This window comes from Mycteria americana, chromosome 2, assembly GCF_035582795.1.
Source record: "Mycteria americana isolate JAX WOST 10 ecotype Jacksonville Zoo and Gardens chromosome 2, USCA_MyAme_1.0, whole genome shotgun sequence".
Classification (NCBI taxonomy): domain Eukaryota; kingdom Metazoa; phylum Chordata; class Aves; order Ciconiiformes; family Ciconiidae; genus Mycteria; species Mycteria americana.
The window spans coordinates 141,692,121-141,712,755 of record NC_134366.1 but is presented as its reverse complement, the minus strand read 5'-3'; the positions used below and the strand labels follow the sequence as shown (position 1 = coordinate 141,712,755).

General features: G+C 38.4%; 1 protein-coding gene across 2 annotated transcripts in view; it reads right to left on the bottom strand.

The window, feature by feature from the left end:
* ZFHX4 (zinc finger homeobox 4) overlaps positions 1–20,635 on the bottom strand; it is a 151,896-nt gene that overhangs the window by 4,990 nt on the left and 126,271 nt on the right. For both annotated transcript variants that reach the window (XM_075494839.1, XM_075494840.1), the window contains exons 6-9: positions 14,362–14,495; positions 14,008–14,208; positions 10,891–11,008; positions 5,189–10,591 (exon numbers count right to left, since the gene is read on the bottom strand). In XM_075494839.1, the coding sequence (XP_075350954.1) occupies positions 5,189–10,591; positions 10,891–11,008; positions 14,008–14,208; positions 14,362–14,495 (5,856 nt within the window). The remainder of the gene's footprint in view (positions 1–5,188; positions 10,592–10,890; positions 11,009–14,007; positions 14,209–14,361; positions 14,496–20,635) is intronic.

The following is a 20,635-nucleotide window of genomic DNA, read 5'->3' as shown; positions in this document are numbered from 1 at the left end:
TAATAGCACTAAAGTACTTTGACACAGGAATGCTGCTGTTCTCGGTTTACTTGAAGCATGCAGGCATGATGTCCTCCACCTCATTAGAGAAGGCAACTTAAGGATGGACTGGTTCTGTCTGGAGGGTGCATACACACAAGAAGTATGCCTCATAACTTAATGGAAGAAATCTTTTCTCTGTTTCAAGTACCAGATATAGTGCAGTGGCTGGTAACAGTTTATTAAAAAGCAACATCTGTGAGATGTATAGTTGGTCAGAAAATTAAATGATGGCACAGGGTAGAAAAGGCAACTAACTGTAAGAGGCTGTACATTACACCCATTGTCATTTTTTCAGGCAAGTAAGTTTGCTAGAGGAAAGAGCATACAAAGTGTGTGATGCACACAGAACTGTAAAAGGGAAGCAATGTTGGGAACAGCCTACTAGCACACGGGCAAGAGAACAATAAATGCAGGCTCTGTAATGGAGGGTAGATGGGTATTAGCTACTAGGAAGCACTAATGGAGTGAACAAGAATGACGTTTAAATCATCAATATCCAGGTGCTTAGCATTACTTAGGAATAAAGCAATTAGGATTCAAACAGAATAATTATCAGATTTAACAAAGAGGCCATTTAATGTTTGTCACCGTGTCATTACTCCTGTTTAATGGTAGGGGAACACTAAGGAGTTAAAATGCATTGTGAGCACGGATTAGATAGTACAGTGAAACAAGTCACAACAGTTATAATTAAAAAGTGGGTAATTGCCACAGTTACTGCACAATAACATCGAAGATGCTATTGCTTGCCCCTATGCTTTCAACAGGAAGTAACAGGCAATTGTGTGTGGAGTCTGCTGAAAATATATTAAATGATAAATATTGTAGATGGAAAATGCATGAATGATGCAATTAGTGTGAACTGCTGCCCCAGCTTTGTCATGGTTACTTGGGCTTGTCAGCTACTTAGGATTTTTCCTATTTCTTTCTATTCTTAACCTCTTCAACCCTTACACATCATGTTGTCTTCAGTCTGCTCACACTGATGATGCCCAGAGCAGCCAAGATCTATTCTATTTTCCAGATATTCTTTCAAATTTAGTTGAAATGCACAGAATTCAGTTAAATATCCAGACAGGCTGCAATAGAATAGTGAAATCCACCTGGTTTATTGGAAGTTAAATGTGGAACTGAGGGTTTCCAAAACTAAATGAAGAAAACTTGATGAAACTAATGCCCAATTTCCAGACATGAGAGTTGTAGAATAGAAAATACACTAATCATGAAGAAACATTCTAATCCTGCTAACTCTTTTAAGTGACTATCAAAGAGGAGAGACTTCTCTTTCTCTTGGAGGAATCAGAGGGCTAAAAATATAAAAATGAAACTGCTACCAATGGGCCAAAAGCAAACAGAGAAGAGAATTTAGTGCCCTAATAATAAGGAAAGTAATTGCTGCTGAATCAAATTTCTCTCTTGATGAGATTTCGAAAACCACTAAGTACATATTACCCAGTGATGTATGCATTCTTGGAAAAAGCTGCTGAGAATCTTCAAGGCAGCCCAGGCTTAAGTGATGTGCAAAGAACCTATGGTAATGATGATGACATTAAAAGGTTCATAGAACCAGTATTAATAGCTAGAAGCAAGATGAAGCACTAGTTTTCTGCAAGGGATCATAGGCAAAAACACAAAGCTAAGAAGAAAAGAGAATGTGAATTTTAAGAACAGCTGAAAACAGCAGGTGAACTCTTCTATCTACAGTCACCTAGAAAATAAGAAGGGGCTTGAAGAACAAAGACGAGCCGGAACTAAAATTCTGTATGAATTAGAATTCCACCAAATAACTCCATATTAGGAATTATGCTGAGCAAACATAGCAGTAATTTTGAGACCTTGCTCAGCATTTGATGCCCACAAGATGGTATAATTACATTATTTAGAGAAATGTATGCCACAGGTGAGAGGATTCTTCGACATGTCATCCTAGAACCACACAATAATTCTGACATTAAAAACCACTTGTTTTAGAAGAAAATAACTGAATTTAAAGTTAATGGATCCTTTCATTCAGAAATGAAGCTGTCTTATTTTGACAAATCTAATAATCTTTGTAAATAAAAGTCCAGTTTGAGCATTACGTAAAAAAGACAAAATGAACTTTAGTTTGAATATTTCCATCTTTTATGATTTAGCATTATTTTCAAGTGTTCCATTTCAAACCTTTTGTAAAAGCAAATACTGCATTTAAAAAAGAATAGTATTTTGCAAAATTTAGCTGGGTTTTCTAACTTTTTGGAAACCCATAAACAATACTGGATGCAAGAACATGAAAGTGAAATCACTCATAAACTTGTATTAACCAGTGAAATTAATCAGGCTAATTTCTCTGTCTAGCATGAGTAAAGACAAACACAAAAGAGAATTTTAAATGTGATGTTTACTATTATAGTTTCACCAGTTCCCTGTCTTAGCAAACAGCAAACATATTCTTTAAAAGTTAGGCTCTTACTAATGTTGACATTTCCTTTAAACAAACACGTAGGACAGAATGGATGGGCTTTGCCACAGGAAATACAGTTACCAACCCTGTAAGCCTCAGTGAAAACAGGTAAATATTTTAATATAAGGGAACCCAGTGAGACTTCTTCTGAAGTGCATTTTCGGGAGTGGGTCCAAAAGAGAAGAAATTATACACTTGCAGTGGAATTCACAAGAAGTAGACTTGAAGTATAAGGTAGTGAGTCATCAGGCAGTTAGCTTCAGAAAATCCTTCACGCAAAGAATCATGCAGAATCATTGTCCTGCTGGCTGAGACTATACGCACTGCTAGAACTGTAGCCAAAGAAAAGTTTGCTTGGAAGCCTGCTTCCAAAAAGATACTTCTTAAACAATTCTTAGCATCAAATATGAATGTGAACTGTTAGCCAAAGCAGGGTAGAGAAGACAACAGAAATGGGTTAATTAGGTGCAGAAAATACTAGTGTTGAGCACGTACTGAAGAACATCTGAGTATATTACTGTTTTTCTATTATTAATGATTAACATAATCTATTTTTTTCCATTCACTATGACTGCTCCATTATGTATCATTAGGGAATGGAGATTTATGCATGCAAGTATTTGCCAGGCAACAAAAGCGGGACGTAGGGGCTATTTAGCATATGGCAGGAGAAAAAGTTAACAACGAGATTCTACTAGCTAGATTACGCAGTGGGCTTTGCCCACAATGGGCTAATTAACCCTAAGAAGATGCAAGATGAAAGAGGGTAAAAATCCATCTCAATTGGCAGTGCACTGTGCATGCTATGGTACTAATGATTTAAATTTATCTCATGGAAGAGATATTTGGTGGAAATTAGAAAATCTGCAAATTGAATTATTATGGACCAGTTGGCCTGTAATAATACCTTTTGTATTATTAACAGGACAATTTACAGGCTCTGAGGCTACATTGATACTAGCAAGTTAAACAGTACGAGGGAACATTCCCAAAGACTGAAACTAAACCATCTGTAAAGTTAAACAGTAAGAATGGTCATTGGCACTGTTTTGGCCTGGGCCAACTAGCATTCTCCTAACAACTCCTGAGCACAGCTGAGAGGTTATCATGGGTCCACGACCATTCCCAAGACTCACTCTGCATGGAGACTTTCTTTTTTTAAGAGTGAAACAATGTTATAATATCTTCCCAAGTAAATTTCGTTTAGTAGTGTAGACAAAGCCTCAGTTTTCTGGAGCCCATTTTACCTTAAGGTCAACCTAACCAAAGCTATTTAGCAAAGTTATATGGAGAAACCATATCTATAATTTTAATGAACAACTACCAGCCATTTTTGGACCTGGACACTATATGCCATTAAGAAGGAAATACAGCAACTTTATATTTCCTTTATATGCACTCTCTGTGCCAATAACTGTTTGACAAAAGCCAGAGGGCATTCAGCCAGAGACTCCATTGTGGAAGGAAAGCCATTCTGATCCAATGAAGAGAAAAACAAGATGCTTTGACCACCACTTAGGGAAACAATAACATGATCATCATCAATCAAAGCAGAACTGGGTAGCAGAGAAGACATTGCTACAGTCTTAGTATGTCTGACAACACTGGTGATTAAGCCCCTACCTTACTTGCCAAAGTGAGTTGCTTTCTAAATCAAAGTTTAGAGATCAACAGCAAGTGGAATTACTGGATAAAATGAGGTGAGGGGTCTTAACCAGCTCCCTAACTCTGCTGTGCACATATTTGATATGAATGTGCAAAGTTAGAAGATGAATAGGAGAGCTTCAATCTGCAAGGCTGCACTCACAATGAACTCTGACTGCAAAAGTGGAGCCTAACACAAGAAAACAAATTAGGTTCATTCTTTGAGGAATAAACAAATCATTCTGCAGAAAACTTGATTCTCTAACTTCAGTGAAACTTATTGCAAGAGGAAGTGCTTTCCAATGTGAGCAACAGAGTCAAAACAGAGTCAAAACAGTCAGTAAAACAGAGTTTCATGTTCAGTTAAAAGTGCAAGCCCAAATGAAGTGGTACATGTCTGCAATGACTTTACAAACTAGGGGTAGGAGATATTCAGCAGCTCCTGGAATTTGGATTGCAGTGAAACTGTCATTGCAAATCACCTTCAACAAAAACCTTCTTATCTTAGCAGGCAATCATTAGAAATACAATGGAGGGTCTTGGGCAGCATTTTATTTTAAATATTTATTTTGAATTAAACAACAGGTTAGACTGGTCTAAAGGGTGGACCAAATGCCTGATGAACCAATAATGTGGGAATTACTATTTTGTGCTTCATGAGATGCTACTATAAATATTTGCATACAAAAAATTTACTTATAAAATTCTAACCCAAGTTTTGCTTAAAGGAGTATCATTCAAAACAGAAAAAAAAAAGTATAACAAGGCTATTGCTATATTGCTTTTGTTACAGAAGCCTAATATGTACTAAAACCATTTCTGTCAATTAGATTTCAATTTTTTTTTTTTTTTTTTTTTGCAAAATCAGAGATATCATCCAGACTACAGCAACAATTGAGAATTGCACTGAGTACACCTCATAGTATTACTTTTTAGCTACTCACACCAGTCTCACAAGCATGATATGAATGCATAATATGCTGTGTTTTAGAAGGGGATGGTGACTATGCAAGACGATCAAATTAATAAAATGAGAAAATCATCCCCTTATAGACTTACTGTTTGAACTTTGTGGAAATCCGGGTAGGGAGGATGGACCATTCATTCCAGGCAGAAGAACAGGAGGAAGGCCAGGGAGTCCTGGATAAGCTGCTGGCAAACTGATACCATGAAGAGAACCGCTGTCCATCATGCCTGGCTGCTGTACTGTTAATCCTAGCACATCAGTAGCCTTCTTTATGCGATCCAATTCTTGCTGTGCCATCAGCTGTCTAACCGTTGTAGGAGCTAAATAATCTTTCTCCCGATCTAGCTGACTTCCCACAGTTTCTCTCACTTTTGTAATATGTTGTTTGGAAAAGATATGATCTCTTATGGACAAACGTGCAGAATATTTCACGCCGCATAGAGAACATTCTGGCTTTGTCCCATCAGGTCCAGTCTGATTTATCATGAATGGCTTCCCTATGTTAATTTTGAATTTCTTTTCTTTAGCCCGGGCATTCTGAAACCAGACCTGGACCACACGTTTGGGCAGGCCAATCTCATTCCCTAGCATTTCGCATTCCTGCATTGTTGGAGTCCGGTAGTCACTAAAGCAAGCCTTGAGAACTTTAAGCTGAAGGTTACTCATTTGTGTTCGGAAACGTTTGTGGCCTGGCCGATCACTGTTTTTGGATTTAAAGGGATTGCTGGCTCCAAATGGGTTAGGTGAACTTGGATCAGCTATGCTTGAAGTTTCACTGCGGTCAGCATTATCATCAGGGTCATCAGTAATGTAGTAACTTTGGTCATGATCACCATCTTTTTCACTGAAATGTATTGAGGGGCTTGTTAGGGAAAAGAGAAATTTATCATCGGTATTCTCATTTGTAGGTGTAGTTGCAGCTTTTGGTAGCGTGTCGTTCACAAGTGGTTTTGGTTCTTTGGGAGGGGATGCAGGTTTTGCATCCCCTGAACTGCCAGTCGTGCTTTCCATTTCATTGTTCCCCTCATCCCCTGTTGTGGCATCACTAATTGCTGTATTAATTGATGAAGTCTCATCAAAGTCAGTCTTGTTTTGATCATATCCAGAGTCAGCAGGAGGGGCATTCAAATTTTCTATATCCTCACCAGACTCTGCTTTAAAAGAAGAAGGACTTAAGAGGTTCTTCGGGGACATTTCTGCAGTTTTGCTAACAGGGGTTGATACAGTGGAGGCTAATTCATTTTCACTTGATAATTCAGTTTTTGCTAATGACAGTGATGGGTAATCAAAAAATATGTACTTTTGTGGACTTTCTCCTCCATCTTCAGTTGATATCAAAGGACTTGGAGGCAAACTATAACCGGCCTGTTTCCCTTCATTCCAATGTCGAGAGCGAATGTGACTTTCTAAAGCTGACTTTGCTTTAAACAGAGCTCGACAAAAAGGACACCTTTTATGGGACTGGGCTGGACCAACTGCACGGAATTGTCCCTTCCTTTCTCGGGCTCTTGTGTTCTGAAACCAGACTTGTACAACTCTCTTTTTCAGTCCCACTTCACGTGCAATGTGATCTAGCATCTTTCTGGTGGGGTTGGAATCTAGTAGGTACTTTTCATAGAGTATTTCCAGCTGCTCTGGAGTAATTGTAGTTCTTAAACGCTTATCACGATGTTGATCTTCTCCACTGTTTCCTCCCTCTTTCTCACTACAGTTATTGTCTTCTTTATCATCTAGTTTTCGTTTCAGGGAACCAGAAACTGTAGCAGGGTGTGCCGTATGTGATGAGCCAGTTTGTGGCGGCATCTGAGCAAGAGAACTATTAAGTAACTGTCCAGTCATCAAAGGATTATTGGGGTCAAATATCATATAGGGCATATCCATCGGTCTTTCTAAAAACTGTGAGTGAAGAAATTGGTTTTGGGCTGCTAGGAAATGCATGTGCTGGTGCTCTTGCCAAAGTTCTAGAGTTGGAAAGGCAACTGTACACTGATCGCATTGGTACTGTAATAACTGAGGAGGTAGACTGTTCTGTAGAGAAGTCATTGAAATTGGTAAAGGACTGGAAGGAACAGGTGTGGACTGTGATGCAGAAGGAGGTCTTCCTACTATCTGTGATTGTTTTTGTTGCTGTGGTTGAGAAGCTGAGGGCTGAGGGTCAGAAGAGGTTACTGTACTGGTACCAGACTGTACTGGTTTGGTGCTTTGGGAAGTTGTATCGGTTTGCTTAGAGATGGTTTCATTTTGTTTTGTTTTTTCTGTAGACTCTGGTTTAGGAGAAGCCTTCTCAGGTTCTGGTTTGGGCGATGGAATCAAAGGAGTACTAGAACCAGAGCCAGAGCTTGCTGCTGTGACTGCCAGGCTTTTTGATGAGTCGTTTTGGCCAGAAACTGTGCAGTTCTTATACACTGTTTGATCGGAGGCATCCATAGAATCTTCAGTTTGGCTTTCATCTTGAGCATCGTCATCTTCATCTTTATAACACTGCTTTTTCTGGTGCGTAATCAAATCAAAGATCCTGGGAAAAACCACACTGCACTTTTTGCACTGATATTGCATGTTACTAGTTCGAATGTAACGCTCGTTTGTCAGTTCCCTTTTCTCATTGTCTTTAGTTTCAGCTTGATTTTCATAACTTTTGCGAGCTTTTTGTCGTGCATTTTGGAACCATACGACAATAACTCGAGTAGGTAGGTTAAGTACAGTTGAAAGTTGTTCAATTTCATCATCCTTTGGATAAGCATTTGTGTCAAAGAAGTCTTGGAGGACACGAAGCTGGTAGTCAGTAAACCGAGTCCTAGATGATCTCTTGCTGAAAGATGCATCAGACTTGTAGGGTTCTACAGCTGAAGGTTGAGGATCTATTCTGATATCTTCCAATACTGTTATGGGAGGGTTGCTGAAGTTATATGGAGAATCTTTATTTCTCTGTCGTTCTTTAAACAGAGTATTACGAAACCAGTGCTTGATAACTTTCTGTGAAAGACCAGATTTCTCAGCCATTTCTTGGATCTGCTCTTCACTTGGAGAATTGTTAATATCAAAATAAGCCCGCAAGATTTTTAACTGGTCATCTGTGATTCTTGTACGTGGACGCTTGAACTGAGAGTGCCGCAGGAAATTGGGATCTAATCCCAGCTGCTGCTGACAAAGCTGGGTAAGATCTGCAGATAAAGTATCCATTGGTGGCAACTGGAGGGCAAGCTGAGGAGGCAATGCAGGATGCTGCACTGGCTGCATCATAATTGGAGGGAAAAGTGGGAGATCAAGTGAAACAGGAAGCTGGACTTGAGGTGGGGCTGATGGTGGCGGTGGTGGAGGAGGAGGTGGTGGTGGTGGAGGAGGCGGCGGTGGTGGCGTGGGTGGTGGAGCTTGCAAAGGAGTGGGAGTTGTGTTTTGAATTTTTCCAGCCCCAGCTGCAGATGGCTGAGAAGGAGTTGGAGGAGGAGGTGGTGGTGGTGGTGGAGGAGGTGGTGGCGGAGGCGGTGGTGTTTCTGGAGAAGATGGGGAAATTGGATAAAGCTTGTCATACGCCTCCCTGTACTGTCGGGCAAACTTTTCTAATGCTCCATATGGAAAAAACTGTCCATGCACATGTTCTTGATGACTCTTCAGAATAAGAATGTTGGAAAAGAGCTTACTGCAGGTTCCACATTCCAGTTTGTCTGTGTTTTCACCTTCACCTGTCTTGCTTTTTTTCTGCACTTTTTGTCTGTTCTCATTGTATTGGATAACTAACTCAAACCCAAAGTTCTCCAACAAAGCCTTGGCTGCATTCCCCCTTGCTCCAGAAGCTATTCTGGGTGGTGGGATGGCTGGTTCTGAGGATTTTGGCTTCTTCATATCTTTGTTTTCTTTTAGTCCTTCATTCTCATTAGTAAATTCTTGCTTTGGCTTCTCTTGTTTCTCAGAAATTTCTTCTGACTCCTTATATGATGGCATATCCTTTATCAGCTGGCAGTCTGTACTTACTAAGGTATTTTGTTCTGCTTTCATCAGCTTGCTACTTGGCTGCTGCTGTTTTTGGGACTGAAGTTGGGGCTGGGTGGATTGATACTGTTGTGCTTGTTGCTGCAGTATCTGTAGCTGGGTTTGGCCAACGTGGTGCTGAGTTTGTATCTGCTGCTTCAAATCTTCTAGCAGTGATCCTGTCATACCAGCCATTCCAGGCATACCAAATGTGGCAGAACCAGGCAAACCCAGATCTGGGCTTAAGCTAAATTCTGTCCCAGGTATATAGAATGGGAAAAGGAACTGAGGCTGTTGAAATTGCAGCAGTGCTTCTGGTGTCATTGGAAAGTGAGGCAAAAAAGCTGGGTTTAGAAACTGGGGTTGAAAGAACGCAGCTTGCTGTTGCAGTTCGTGCTGTAGTTGCATTTGAAGTTGTGCTGGTGACTGGGGTGGGTGATGTGTAGGCTGAGCAGAAATTAATTCAGAAGCTTGCTTTTTATTTAATTCTTTGGCATCTAAATGTGTTTCTTTGCTGTTAACTGCTGGTAAGCTCATAGATTCTAGCATTCCTTGGCTGGGGCTATTAACGTTCCCTGCTACACTATTTCCACTACTTATATTACCACTTGGTTCTAATTTTGCAGCCCTTGCCTTTGTCTGATGAAGCACAGATCTCATATGGATTTCCAATGTAGAACTTTGGCTATAAGCAACATTACAAATGCTGCATTTGTAGGGTTTGTTGTCAGTGCTGCTGTTGGTTTCTTGAGGGACAGGACTTGATGCTTCCTGCAAAACCTTTTTGAGTTTATGTAGATGGGACACTGAATTATAGTGGACCAAGAGAATGTTCTTTTGGGTGAAAGACTCTTTACACACTGTACACTTATACGGGCGAGATGGATCTAGAAATTTTTCCATAGTAAAATTTGGCCCTTTTCTAAAAGGTAAGGTCCGCTTTGGTTCTGAGCCCGTATCATCTGGAATAGAGCTACTATCGCTTCCTACAGGACTTGCTTTACCTTCCTGGTCCATCTCATAATCTCTTTCTATTTCCTGTTCTAGTGCATGATCATCTTGTGCCATACTTTCACTTTCTGCCCAGAGTTCACCATTGACAGGTAAAGATGCACACAGCTGCTGAAGTTCAGCTTCATTGAGTTCAGGGTGGCCTGCTTCCAAGTGTTTTTTTAAAGCCTGGAATGTACGGAAGCTACGTTGGCAAAGGCTACACATGGTAGCTGCCCGAATAGCATGATACTGGGAATGTATCTGAAGCTTCTGCATAGTCTTAAAAGCCAAGCTACAATGGTTACAACGGTACTTATAGACATGGCGGTCAGAAACAGAGAGCTGTTGCTTCTTCTGCTGTTCATTTAGCTGATCTGTCATGGAGTCAGTGGTCTTTATATCTTTACTGCTGCTCTTATTCCAATCTGGCGTTTCAGTAGATTCCTTAGGTGGCTTCTGTTCCTCGGTCTTAATTTCCATTCCAGTTTTTGATTCATCGATCCCAGGGGTACTTTTCTCATCCACCGGACTTTCACCTAGTTAAAGAAAGTTAAGTGTCTTTTACACAAGTAGAAGAGAATAGCACATAGTATTAATGGTTTTTTTCACCAGAAATCAAGAGAGGCACTTGGTATGCCACGTGTTGGCCTAGCAAAGTATAGAGACCCATCCTTGCCCCAGAGAATAAAGCACACAGGACCAACAAGAGGTTAAAAAAAAGTAATAAAATCCAAACATGATGATAAGAATGGCAGTGGCAGTTGGCAGTGGGAGTGGCTCAGTTTCTAAATTTCCCATATCTAGCTTTTACATGTCTGGGCTTTTTCTTGCATACCTGGATATTTCCCAGATCCCTCAGCTGTAATGGTTGCAGGTGTGTCACGTTCAGATTTCTCTGAAGCAGCTGCTGGCAATAGCATACTATTGGGCATCATGACATCTGGTACAGGAACCTTTGAAAGCCAAGAACACAGTATTATTACAGGAAAAGTCATACTGTTCCATACTATACAACAGTATGAAATTATAATTCAAAAGATCCATCATATCTGGATCAAAGACTGCCAGTACTAAACCAAGATCTTGATTCAGTTCTTGATAATGGTTTGGATTATCAGACCACAAATCCAGAGTATCGGGTGTCCCTTGGTGGAGAATCAATTCAAAATAATCCACAATAAGGTGATGCTATAGAACTACATACATGCAATATGTCATTGGTCTCAATGTCACCACAAAGAAGGTTTTGCTGACTATGTTGGGTTGGTTGGATTTATCAGGGGAATTCTCCTCGGACATCCTCCAAAGACGGAGATCATGTTGAGATATGGTCACCAGTCATTTCTTGACTAAGGGCATTCCCACTTTGCTTCACCTGTATTGTTTTTTAAACAAATGCTGGACCTTCCATGATCTTTGAAAGAAAATTGTTAGTTTATTTCCATACAGAAATAGCAACTTATTTCCATTTAAAATAAGATTTTTTCTCTTTCTTGTCTTCCGTTGCTTATGTATCTTCTTCAGACTGCTTTACCTGTTGTGTTATGCTTTCAAATTATAGACAGAAATCTTTGAAGGATGTACTATTATAGGTGTCTGATAGTACTCAGTTTAGTTAAGTTGACATGAATATTTGCTCAACTCTTCATGTTTTCCTTTTGCTTAGCTCTTTAAAACACACTCATATCGGAAATAAAGGATTGTCTAGGGTTTCAGACTAAGACTTAGCAGGACTGGGTTCAAACTCCTGCACTGCCAGATTCTGTCTAAATGACCTTGGGTAAATCAGTTCAGACTGTGCTGCAGCTCCTTATCTCTACCATAAGGACAGTACTTCCTTACTTCTTACAGAGGTAACAAGAATATCCATAGGAGATATTTCCAAGTGGTAAATTGCTATGATAATGGAAGCTACATACATTACTAGGTATGAATAGAAACACCCTGTGTTCCTTTTTAACAGTTTAACAAATTATTTTAAACCTTTATTAGGAAACATAATAATTTTATATATATATATATATATGTATGTATTTATACCAATTGCCTATTGGAAAAAATATTCTAGACATATTTTTAAAAGCCCTGGGCTTAGTGTATTTGTAATTTAAACATGGCATTAATAGCATCCTCTCAGAGGACTAGTGACTTTGATTTTGTTTGGGAGGGAAGGACTTTTAAAAAAAATGATGTAGGTAACTGTAAATGTCCCAGAAGAAAAATTTGCTATAAATGGTATTTATTTTGTCATCAGAGAGTTCAGATATGGACAAAGCATATTAGTGTTAGCAACTAGGACAATTTAGATGATGCAGATTATGTTTTGCAATGTCTTTTTCTGTCAAACAATCTATTTTTTTTCCTCTCAGAAACAGTGAGACAACTCCCCAGTACCTGGAGAGGAGAGGAGAGGAGAGGAGAGGAAAGGAGAGGAGAGGAGAGGAGAGGAGAGGAGAGGAGAGGAGAGGAGAGGAGAGGAGAGGAGAGGAGAGGAGAGGAGAGGAGAGGAGAGGAGAGGAGAGGAGAGGAGAGGAGAGGAGAGGAGAGGAGAGGAGAGGAGAGATTTCAAAGTTGCCCCATTATCAGCATGGAGGGAATCATGGAGAAGTTGAGAAGAAAGCTAATAATCCTCAATAGGGAGGGGTTTTTTTCCCCGCATTTTTCCAGTTTCCTAAAAGGGTTTGGGAAAGTTAAATTTCTACAGCATTTTCCTTGTGGTGGGCCAAAATTACATGGTCTGGCAGAGCTATAGTTAGTAGAAAACCAAGGAAAAGAAAATAAGAAAGAAAACTTTAAACCGCTTTTGTGTATCCCCAATTCTGTATTTGCTCATCAGCACTAGGCACAAGGAACCTCAGACCTTCAGTTAAGAGCTCTTTTAATTCTTTCTTATTTTTCTGCCACTTTACTTGGGAATGAGGTGGTAGGCCTACAACCACAACTGTAAAAATGAAGGAGGAGTCTGTGCATACAGAAATAAATCCTTAAGGAGGTGGATCCTTGAGATTTCCAAGCGCACTTCCTTCTAAAAAGGCAAGACAACCAGAATCAGGGTGTCTTAGGAGGTCTGTTTTCTAACTGAATCTATGATGTAATAATAAATACTTTCTAGATCTGATTGTGTCTTTACTGACATTGTTTTGAATGGTGCTGAGTCATTATTTTTCATAGAAATTTATTATTTTGACATGGTTTGCACAATTTTGCAGTGAAGAACAGGATTTTCCTGGTGAGGTTGGAATGGGATTCAACCTCCAAATAGAGTTTGCAGGTTATAGCATTCATCCCAATCATGGAGAAGCCAGTTCAAGTCCCTGCCTGATCCAGGGTAGGTACTTGAAATCAGATATTCCATATCCTAAAGAACTGGCCTAACTGGATTGCCACCTATTCTTGCCTTTCTGTGTCATACTCACAATTAATTCACAAAAAAACTAAAGGGTCTTTTATGCAGAGGCAGAAAGTAAGAAACAAGATATTTTGTGCAATAAGACAATCATGTTCTTCAGTTAGCACCACTATTGATATTTTACAGTGAATTTCATGTAATATAATGCAAGTACAGCCCAGCTATACACAGGAATTCTTCTACATTTGGGAACTACGTTCTACAGGGAACTCCTGTTATTTTACAAACAGGAGTCACAATACCTCTGAGACCTGGATATTATTATACCCAATTTACAGGTGTGCACTTAGAGACATTGACAGGCTTGATTTTTCCAAGGTTAATGTCAATGAGGAACTGCAGGTTTTCAGCATCTTTGAAATCTACCTTCAGTTCCACCATTTTCCCAAGGGACATCAGTCACTGGATGAGCTGGCAACAGAACCTAAGAGTCCTGACCCCCTCCCCTCCTCAGGCTACCTGAATACTATATCACAACAAATACATTGCCTAGAGGCCTGAGTACATTTCTGTAGCATGTGCGTCAGTATTTGGAACACTTACTGTCATGAGCAGTTTCTCCACACAGTCAGGGGACACACTGTGCAAATGGGTCAAATGAAGCTGGAGATGCATTTTGTTGCTGAGGACATCCTGGCAGAGGGGGCAGCAGATAACAGGTTGCATTGAATGCTGTGACAGGACATGCATCTGGATACGATTTGGGTCCCTACTATTGTAGTTACAATAAGGACATTGATAGAACTGAAAAAAATCAAATTAAGATGCAGGCTATTAGTCAGTGTGCTTTTTATAACTTGCTGATATTGCTATTTTAACAGCGTATCATCTCTGTTTCATTCTTGAGTTATTTGAAAGAGTTCTAGAATGCAATTAAACTGTTACATTTTCCTTTACCTGCTCATGACAAAATTTATTGTCCTCTGGAGGCTTTGATTTTTTAGCTGCACCATCCTCTTCTTTTGCCAGAAGAAGCTGTTGTGCCCCTACCACAGTGTTCACTTTTGGTTCCTTCTCTGGTGTGACTATTCCTGTTCCGAAAACATAATTTTTAAGAACATATTTTAAACTTTAAAATATCCTGTTTTACAAAGAGGCTGTGATTCCAAAGGTCTGTATTGTCTTTGAGGGGGTTTTGTGGTGTTTTTTTTTTAAGTTCTGAGAAAATGTATGGTTGAATAAACAACTCCGGTAGGCACAAAGGTGAAAATACACTTTTATCCTTGATGGAGACTCTATAAATACATTTAAAAATTGACTCTTCTCTACTGTTTAGATAACCCTAGGTTGCCTTTAAAGATTAATCAATAATGTGCTTTCTTTAACAGCTCAGTATGAATTTGTGTATTACATTAAAAGAAATCAGCTTTTGCTTAAGAATCCTGTTTTCCAAAATAATTAATTTTCTGCTGTTTAATTACCCTCTCTCTTTTCTAAACTGTCCGAGCAATATGATTATTGTGCTGTTTTGATAACTCCTGCCTGGTTACAATTCTGAAGCTAAATATAGTGAGGCTTTAAAAGAAATACTGTGGAGAATAGGATTTCAGAGCTAACTTAATATTAATTATATACAAAGATCAGTCATTTGGGATTGCCTTAGATGTTTACACTGTGAATTTTTATAGTCTGGCATTTGTGATCAAAACCAGAATATAATTGTTTTCTATAGATAGTTCTACTATTAAGTATTAAATACTATATTTAATATTATGCCTGAACTAGCTGTGTAATGTGGCCCAGTCTTGCACACATCAAAGGAAAGAGTGCAATTCTAATTTCCCAGTCCATCAGAAAATTCTTTCCAGCGTCAATTTGCCAGATAATCTCTTCTGCTAGGCTGGATATTACAAGAGCATTGGGTAGGCATGTCACATACATCTCACGACAAACACAAAACCTCATTTACCAACCATTCCAATCTCATCATAGTGCGGCATCATCTGACCTTTTTTCTGCTGTTTATTATGAGTATTTCTAATTTTAACTTTCAATTTTCACCATCTTCCAGTCAATTTGCAACTAAATTATTTCCAGGGTGAGGACACTATCACTGGACACTGGGTGCAAATACATCTTGAAATGCAATGAAGCTAAACCATTGATTGCTATCAGACCCAACGTAAATATATAGTCCAGGGGTAATCTGATTGTATGCTGTGCATGAAGATTTATCTTGATTTTTTTCAATCCACATAAGGTTCATATAAATGAACAAATTGCACCTCATTGCACAATAACCTAGGATTAATTTAAAAATAAGGTCATGGATGTTTTGGCAACAAAGTAAACATGAACAGAGAAAATACTTGTATTTTTCTGTAGACAAAACCAAGAACTTTTTATTATTATTATTTTTATATAGACTTTGTGCAATATTTGCTATTAAAAGAGCAACATTAAAGAGAAGTAAAATAAGAGAACAGTTTTCAAGGTAAATACCAAATCCTCATGGTACAATAATAAACAATTGAAATCTGAATCATACAGGGACATTTTCTGAAGGGCATTTTTTTAAAAAAAACATAAACATATTTTATGACTTATACATTAATGGTGATTTCCCCACACATTGTTTTTCATTCCTAAGTTGCTGATTATTTCTTTTGGTGTAATTTAGACCAGTAATTTTTGCATGTTCTTGCTCAAATTAAAGTTTATTCCTGCCATATTTCCCTACTTTTAATGACCAATTTGTCAACATGGGTTTAATATCTGAACAAGCCACTTTCTGGAGCCCCACTGAATTTTTACGCTCTCAGGAACTGATCCTGGAGGCCTCATTTAGACTGCTCAGTCAGTGCTGTGCCGATGACCTGAAGGACTAGCGATGCTTAAAGGCAAAATCTACGTGATGCAATCACATAAGGCACCATTTTATTACTCACTTTGGTTTATGATAATACAGTACTACCTGGCCTATCTGTATTTACTTGGCAATACACCATTATTATTTAAATGTCTTTACTGTGAGAATTATGGGAAGTAAAAAAGTGACATATTATATTAACAGAGAAAGGTTGCTTCTCAGATTTTAGAAGGTTAGGTTCAAATTATTAACCTCTTTTCATTTCCAACTGTCAAAAATCTAACAGTTGACTACTGTTTTTTACCTTTATCATATGTCACTTTTAAAATGTCCCTTTTTAAAGACAAATGGGCCAGAATCTCAGCTGGTGTAAATGGACACTGCTATACAGGAAGCTGAATTTAAAAGCCAAAATAAAACAATCCTGCCTACCTTCCCCTCATCACGCTACATTGTTCTCAACAGGTTGTTACAGAAATTAAGATCCAAATTCTGCTCCAAAATGCACTTGTGAAAATACATTTAACTGTGTTTTGGCAATGGTATTTAACTGCTAGTGAAATTTAGCTTGGAGTGCACTCTGTGTGTGCCTGGGCACACACAAGGTTAATATTACACATCATCTTCCACCACAGGATGGAATAACTTAATTACTTCAAAGGGCCTATAATAATCATGAAACACATAGTTCTTGTTTCTATAAAAACAAGGGGGTTTTTTGGTTAAAGTTTCTTTTGCGGTTGATATAATAAAACTGTAGAGTTATAAAACACTGTGCTGGGGTCAATAAATGCATAACAAAGCACAGCTTTTTACTATGTTTACTATGATATTTATATAAACTGTTGAAATTTACAGAGGCTTTGTTGTTTTTGTTGTTGTTGCTCTGGATTCATTCAACCTCAGGCACTGTTACTTCTTAAATGACCAAAGTTACATCTGGCCTGTAGTAAAGTAACTGAGTCCCTGACTTGTGGTGAGCTTTGCAAAAAAAAAAAAAGGGAGTTGATTCTTCCCTCTGGCATGGGGATGCCACTTGCCCCTGCACGTGGTGAGGACCAAACCCCCAAGCCAGAGTATACGTGCCAAAACCAAAGGAGATCATCTCCTTACGCAAAGCAAATGGTCCAGCTATTACAACTCGGTGCCTCGTCTTGCTATATCAACTTTCTGCTTTCCGTGTTGAATTCACTGTTTTAAGGAGCTTCCTGTAGGGAGGCTGAACAAAGTTATGGTCTTATAGGAAGGGTATTGAAGGAGGAGGGAGAGAGGAGAGAAAATATTATGGTCCTGAGCATGCCGTGTGGCACTGTTTTCATAGCTGGATGTTCCACTGAGATGCTATTCTTACTAGGCAGCTGTAGGAAAAGACTAAATCCAGTTGTTATTCACTTTTTAAATGTGCACATTTTATTCTTGAGACACATTGTTTGTTGGTTTTTTTTCTAATTGTGAAACACAACTGTAATTCATTTTATAATATAAAATACGCAGCATTATTTTAGTTGAACAATGTAATTTCAATACATTTAGCTCAAAACCTAAGTTTAATTATAAATAAGTGCCATGAAATAGACTAGTCAATGATTGCCTGTCAGTTACAGAATTATTTAACTTGTGTAAGATTGCTAATATAAAAATGACATAATTCACTGCAATTCAGATGCCATCACCTTCATAACATTTTTGAAACCCCAAAATAAAACCCAAAATGTTTGTGTGACTAACAAGAAGGAGAAAGTTAATAAAATACTTGTACTAATGAAGAAAAAGTCCTGGAAAAGCCATAATCGAAATACTATCTTCTTATTTATGAATCTATGTATTTGATAAAGATTGCATAATTTAAGACTTCTGACACATCAGATGATGTTATTCAGCCTCAAAATAATTCTAAAATTATAATTACTAGTAGAGTATTCTTTCTAATTAGAGTAGAATGAAAGGATAATTTTCATTGCAATAATGAAGGTTAATTTCCATCCTTCCTCATGTTTACTACCTTATTAAAAAGTGCTCCCCTTAGCCATGGCAGAGACATATTACATTTTCAATGCAAATGTATTAATCTGGATAAATTCCATATTAATTCTTGCACTGCATAGAGCTGTAATTTGGATTATAATTAATCTAAAGTGGCACTAGATTTAAATGACAATATAAATGAGGCATTAGTAGGCTTTTCTATTCTGAATGAATATTCAACAAATATAACTTGCATATTGCCAAGTCTCATTTTGAAAGCTCTACTCCTTGAGATAAGGTAAGCAATACAGCACAACAGCTTACACAAACATACTGCTACTAAATACATGTTAATCCTTTCTCGTCTAATAGATTCTATGCTAAAGAGGGGTCACATCACTTTCCTGTCTAACTTGTTAGTATTGTGATTAATTTATTGGTTTTCCTGAGATTTCTTTGGCAAGACTTGCAACACTCAATTCATGAGAAAGCCCAAATTAACATTCAATTATACATAAGCAGTTATGCAGTCATTAGGAATACTTGTCAGCTGAGTGAAAATTAAGATGATGGCCTGAATGTTACATATGCAGAATTAATTTAGATTAGGAAAATAAAAGTTTCTAAAAGATTTAGGATTTTACAGTACAAACTATTTTCTGCAAAGCACAAAGGCAATCATGTATTTCAGCCCTTGTTTTTATATGAATCTTACTGCAAAGTTATTTGTGTAATTGCTGGCACGGGAATGCAGAACAATTATGCTGGTTTTTTTGTAGTGCACCCAGTAGGCATCTGGATATAGGTTTGTCCTAATTAAACTTGGCCCTTATGAGCAGCTAATCCTGATGGAATTTTGAGAATTCCCCTTCAGTATTTTTCTCTAGATTCCATCATTTTTTTTGCTGGAGCTTTAATACCGTATTCTTTCTTGAACAACTATAAATGGGCCTGCCTAAGAAAAAGAGAGGGCTGATACACTCCCTGAAGCGGTTTACAGTGTCCCCTAGGCAGAGTGTATGGTAGGAAGTGCAGGCTGCAGGTGGCTGTCACCCCTCTCCTGGTGAGTGTCCAGGACAGCCCCTGATGAGGCTGCGCAGGAGGACCTGTGTCGGCCTGGGAGCGTGGCTTTACTGCACTGCAGACTGTTTTTACCAAGTCAGAGAGCCAGCCAAGGGGGATATATATTTTATTTAAACCACAACACAGTTTCTTGCTCAACATCACCCTTGTCATCATCGGCCTTTCTGCAGTCTCTTGATCTCAAAAAATAAAGCAATTGAAGAGGAGCTGAGGTTCTAAACTGTGATGGGTACTGACCTTAGCATGTCAACAAGCAAACTTAAAGGCAGCTTTAATTTTTAAGTCAGTCTTCTGAATTGATTTGGCATAGAAAGGGACATCTATAATATTTTTTTGGAAACAAATCCAAAAATGTTTAATATATAAAGAGCAAATAACAGTATGGGAGAATCTGGGCGTAAAGAAACTCATACGTAAAATGATATTTTCTCTACAACTATATGTCTTTACGGAGAATACAACCTCCTTTGTATGCTGCTGTCATTGGCATACAAGGAAAAGATATATGACTACCTGAAACTAATAGGCTTCAACCTGTTTCAGCACTTCTTCTGCTTCAGTGAATCCAACATAATATAACTAGGTATAGCGTGAGGCAAAAGTAGCCAATGTAATATTCATTGTGACCATAGATTTCCATCTCATACATAAAAAGCATGGATGAAGTCACGTATTTGCCAAATTAAACACAGAAAAAGCCTTGGGTATCTACACCAGATGCTGGCCCTGGGTTTGTTTGTGCACAAGTAAATGTCATGACATAGGGGTTTTGTTTTCAAAGACAGTAGCTTTCATTACTGGGCTTTGTCTATTCCAGGAGATCAAAATTACCCAACCCGTAATCCGTTTTCAATGATATTTCCTCTTTCTTAGGCTGAATCATCTGTAAACTTTTTCACTGGATTTTGTGTATTTTTTTCAAAATGCCTCAAATAAATGCCCAGGAAGAGGCCAGATTCTTGGGAGTAACTGATCAGAGAGCAAGAGCAGAAAATAATAATAACAAAAAACCCCCACATTCTTTGGGTTAAAAGGGGGGCAAAACCGATTGAAGAAAAAGTTCAAGTGGTACCTAATCCTATGCTTATGAAAAATTAATATGCCATCAGAGGAATCACAAGTACAGCTAAGATTAATGAAAGGCGCTTAAAAAATTACAAGCACACAAACTGATTTGATTAAAAAATAATCTCACTGGTCGTCCTGTAATATTCTTCAACTTATCCGCATCTATCCTGTCAGATGGTTATGATTAAAAATAGGTCAATGGGAGGCTACTGATAGAAGTCACATGCAAAATGCACATGCAATGAA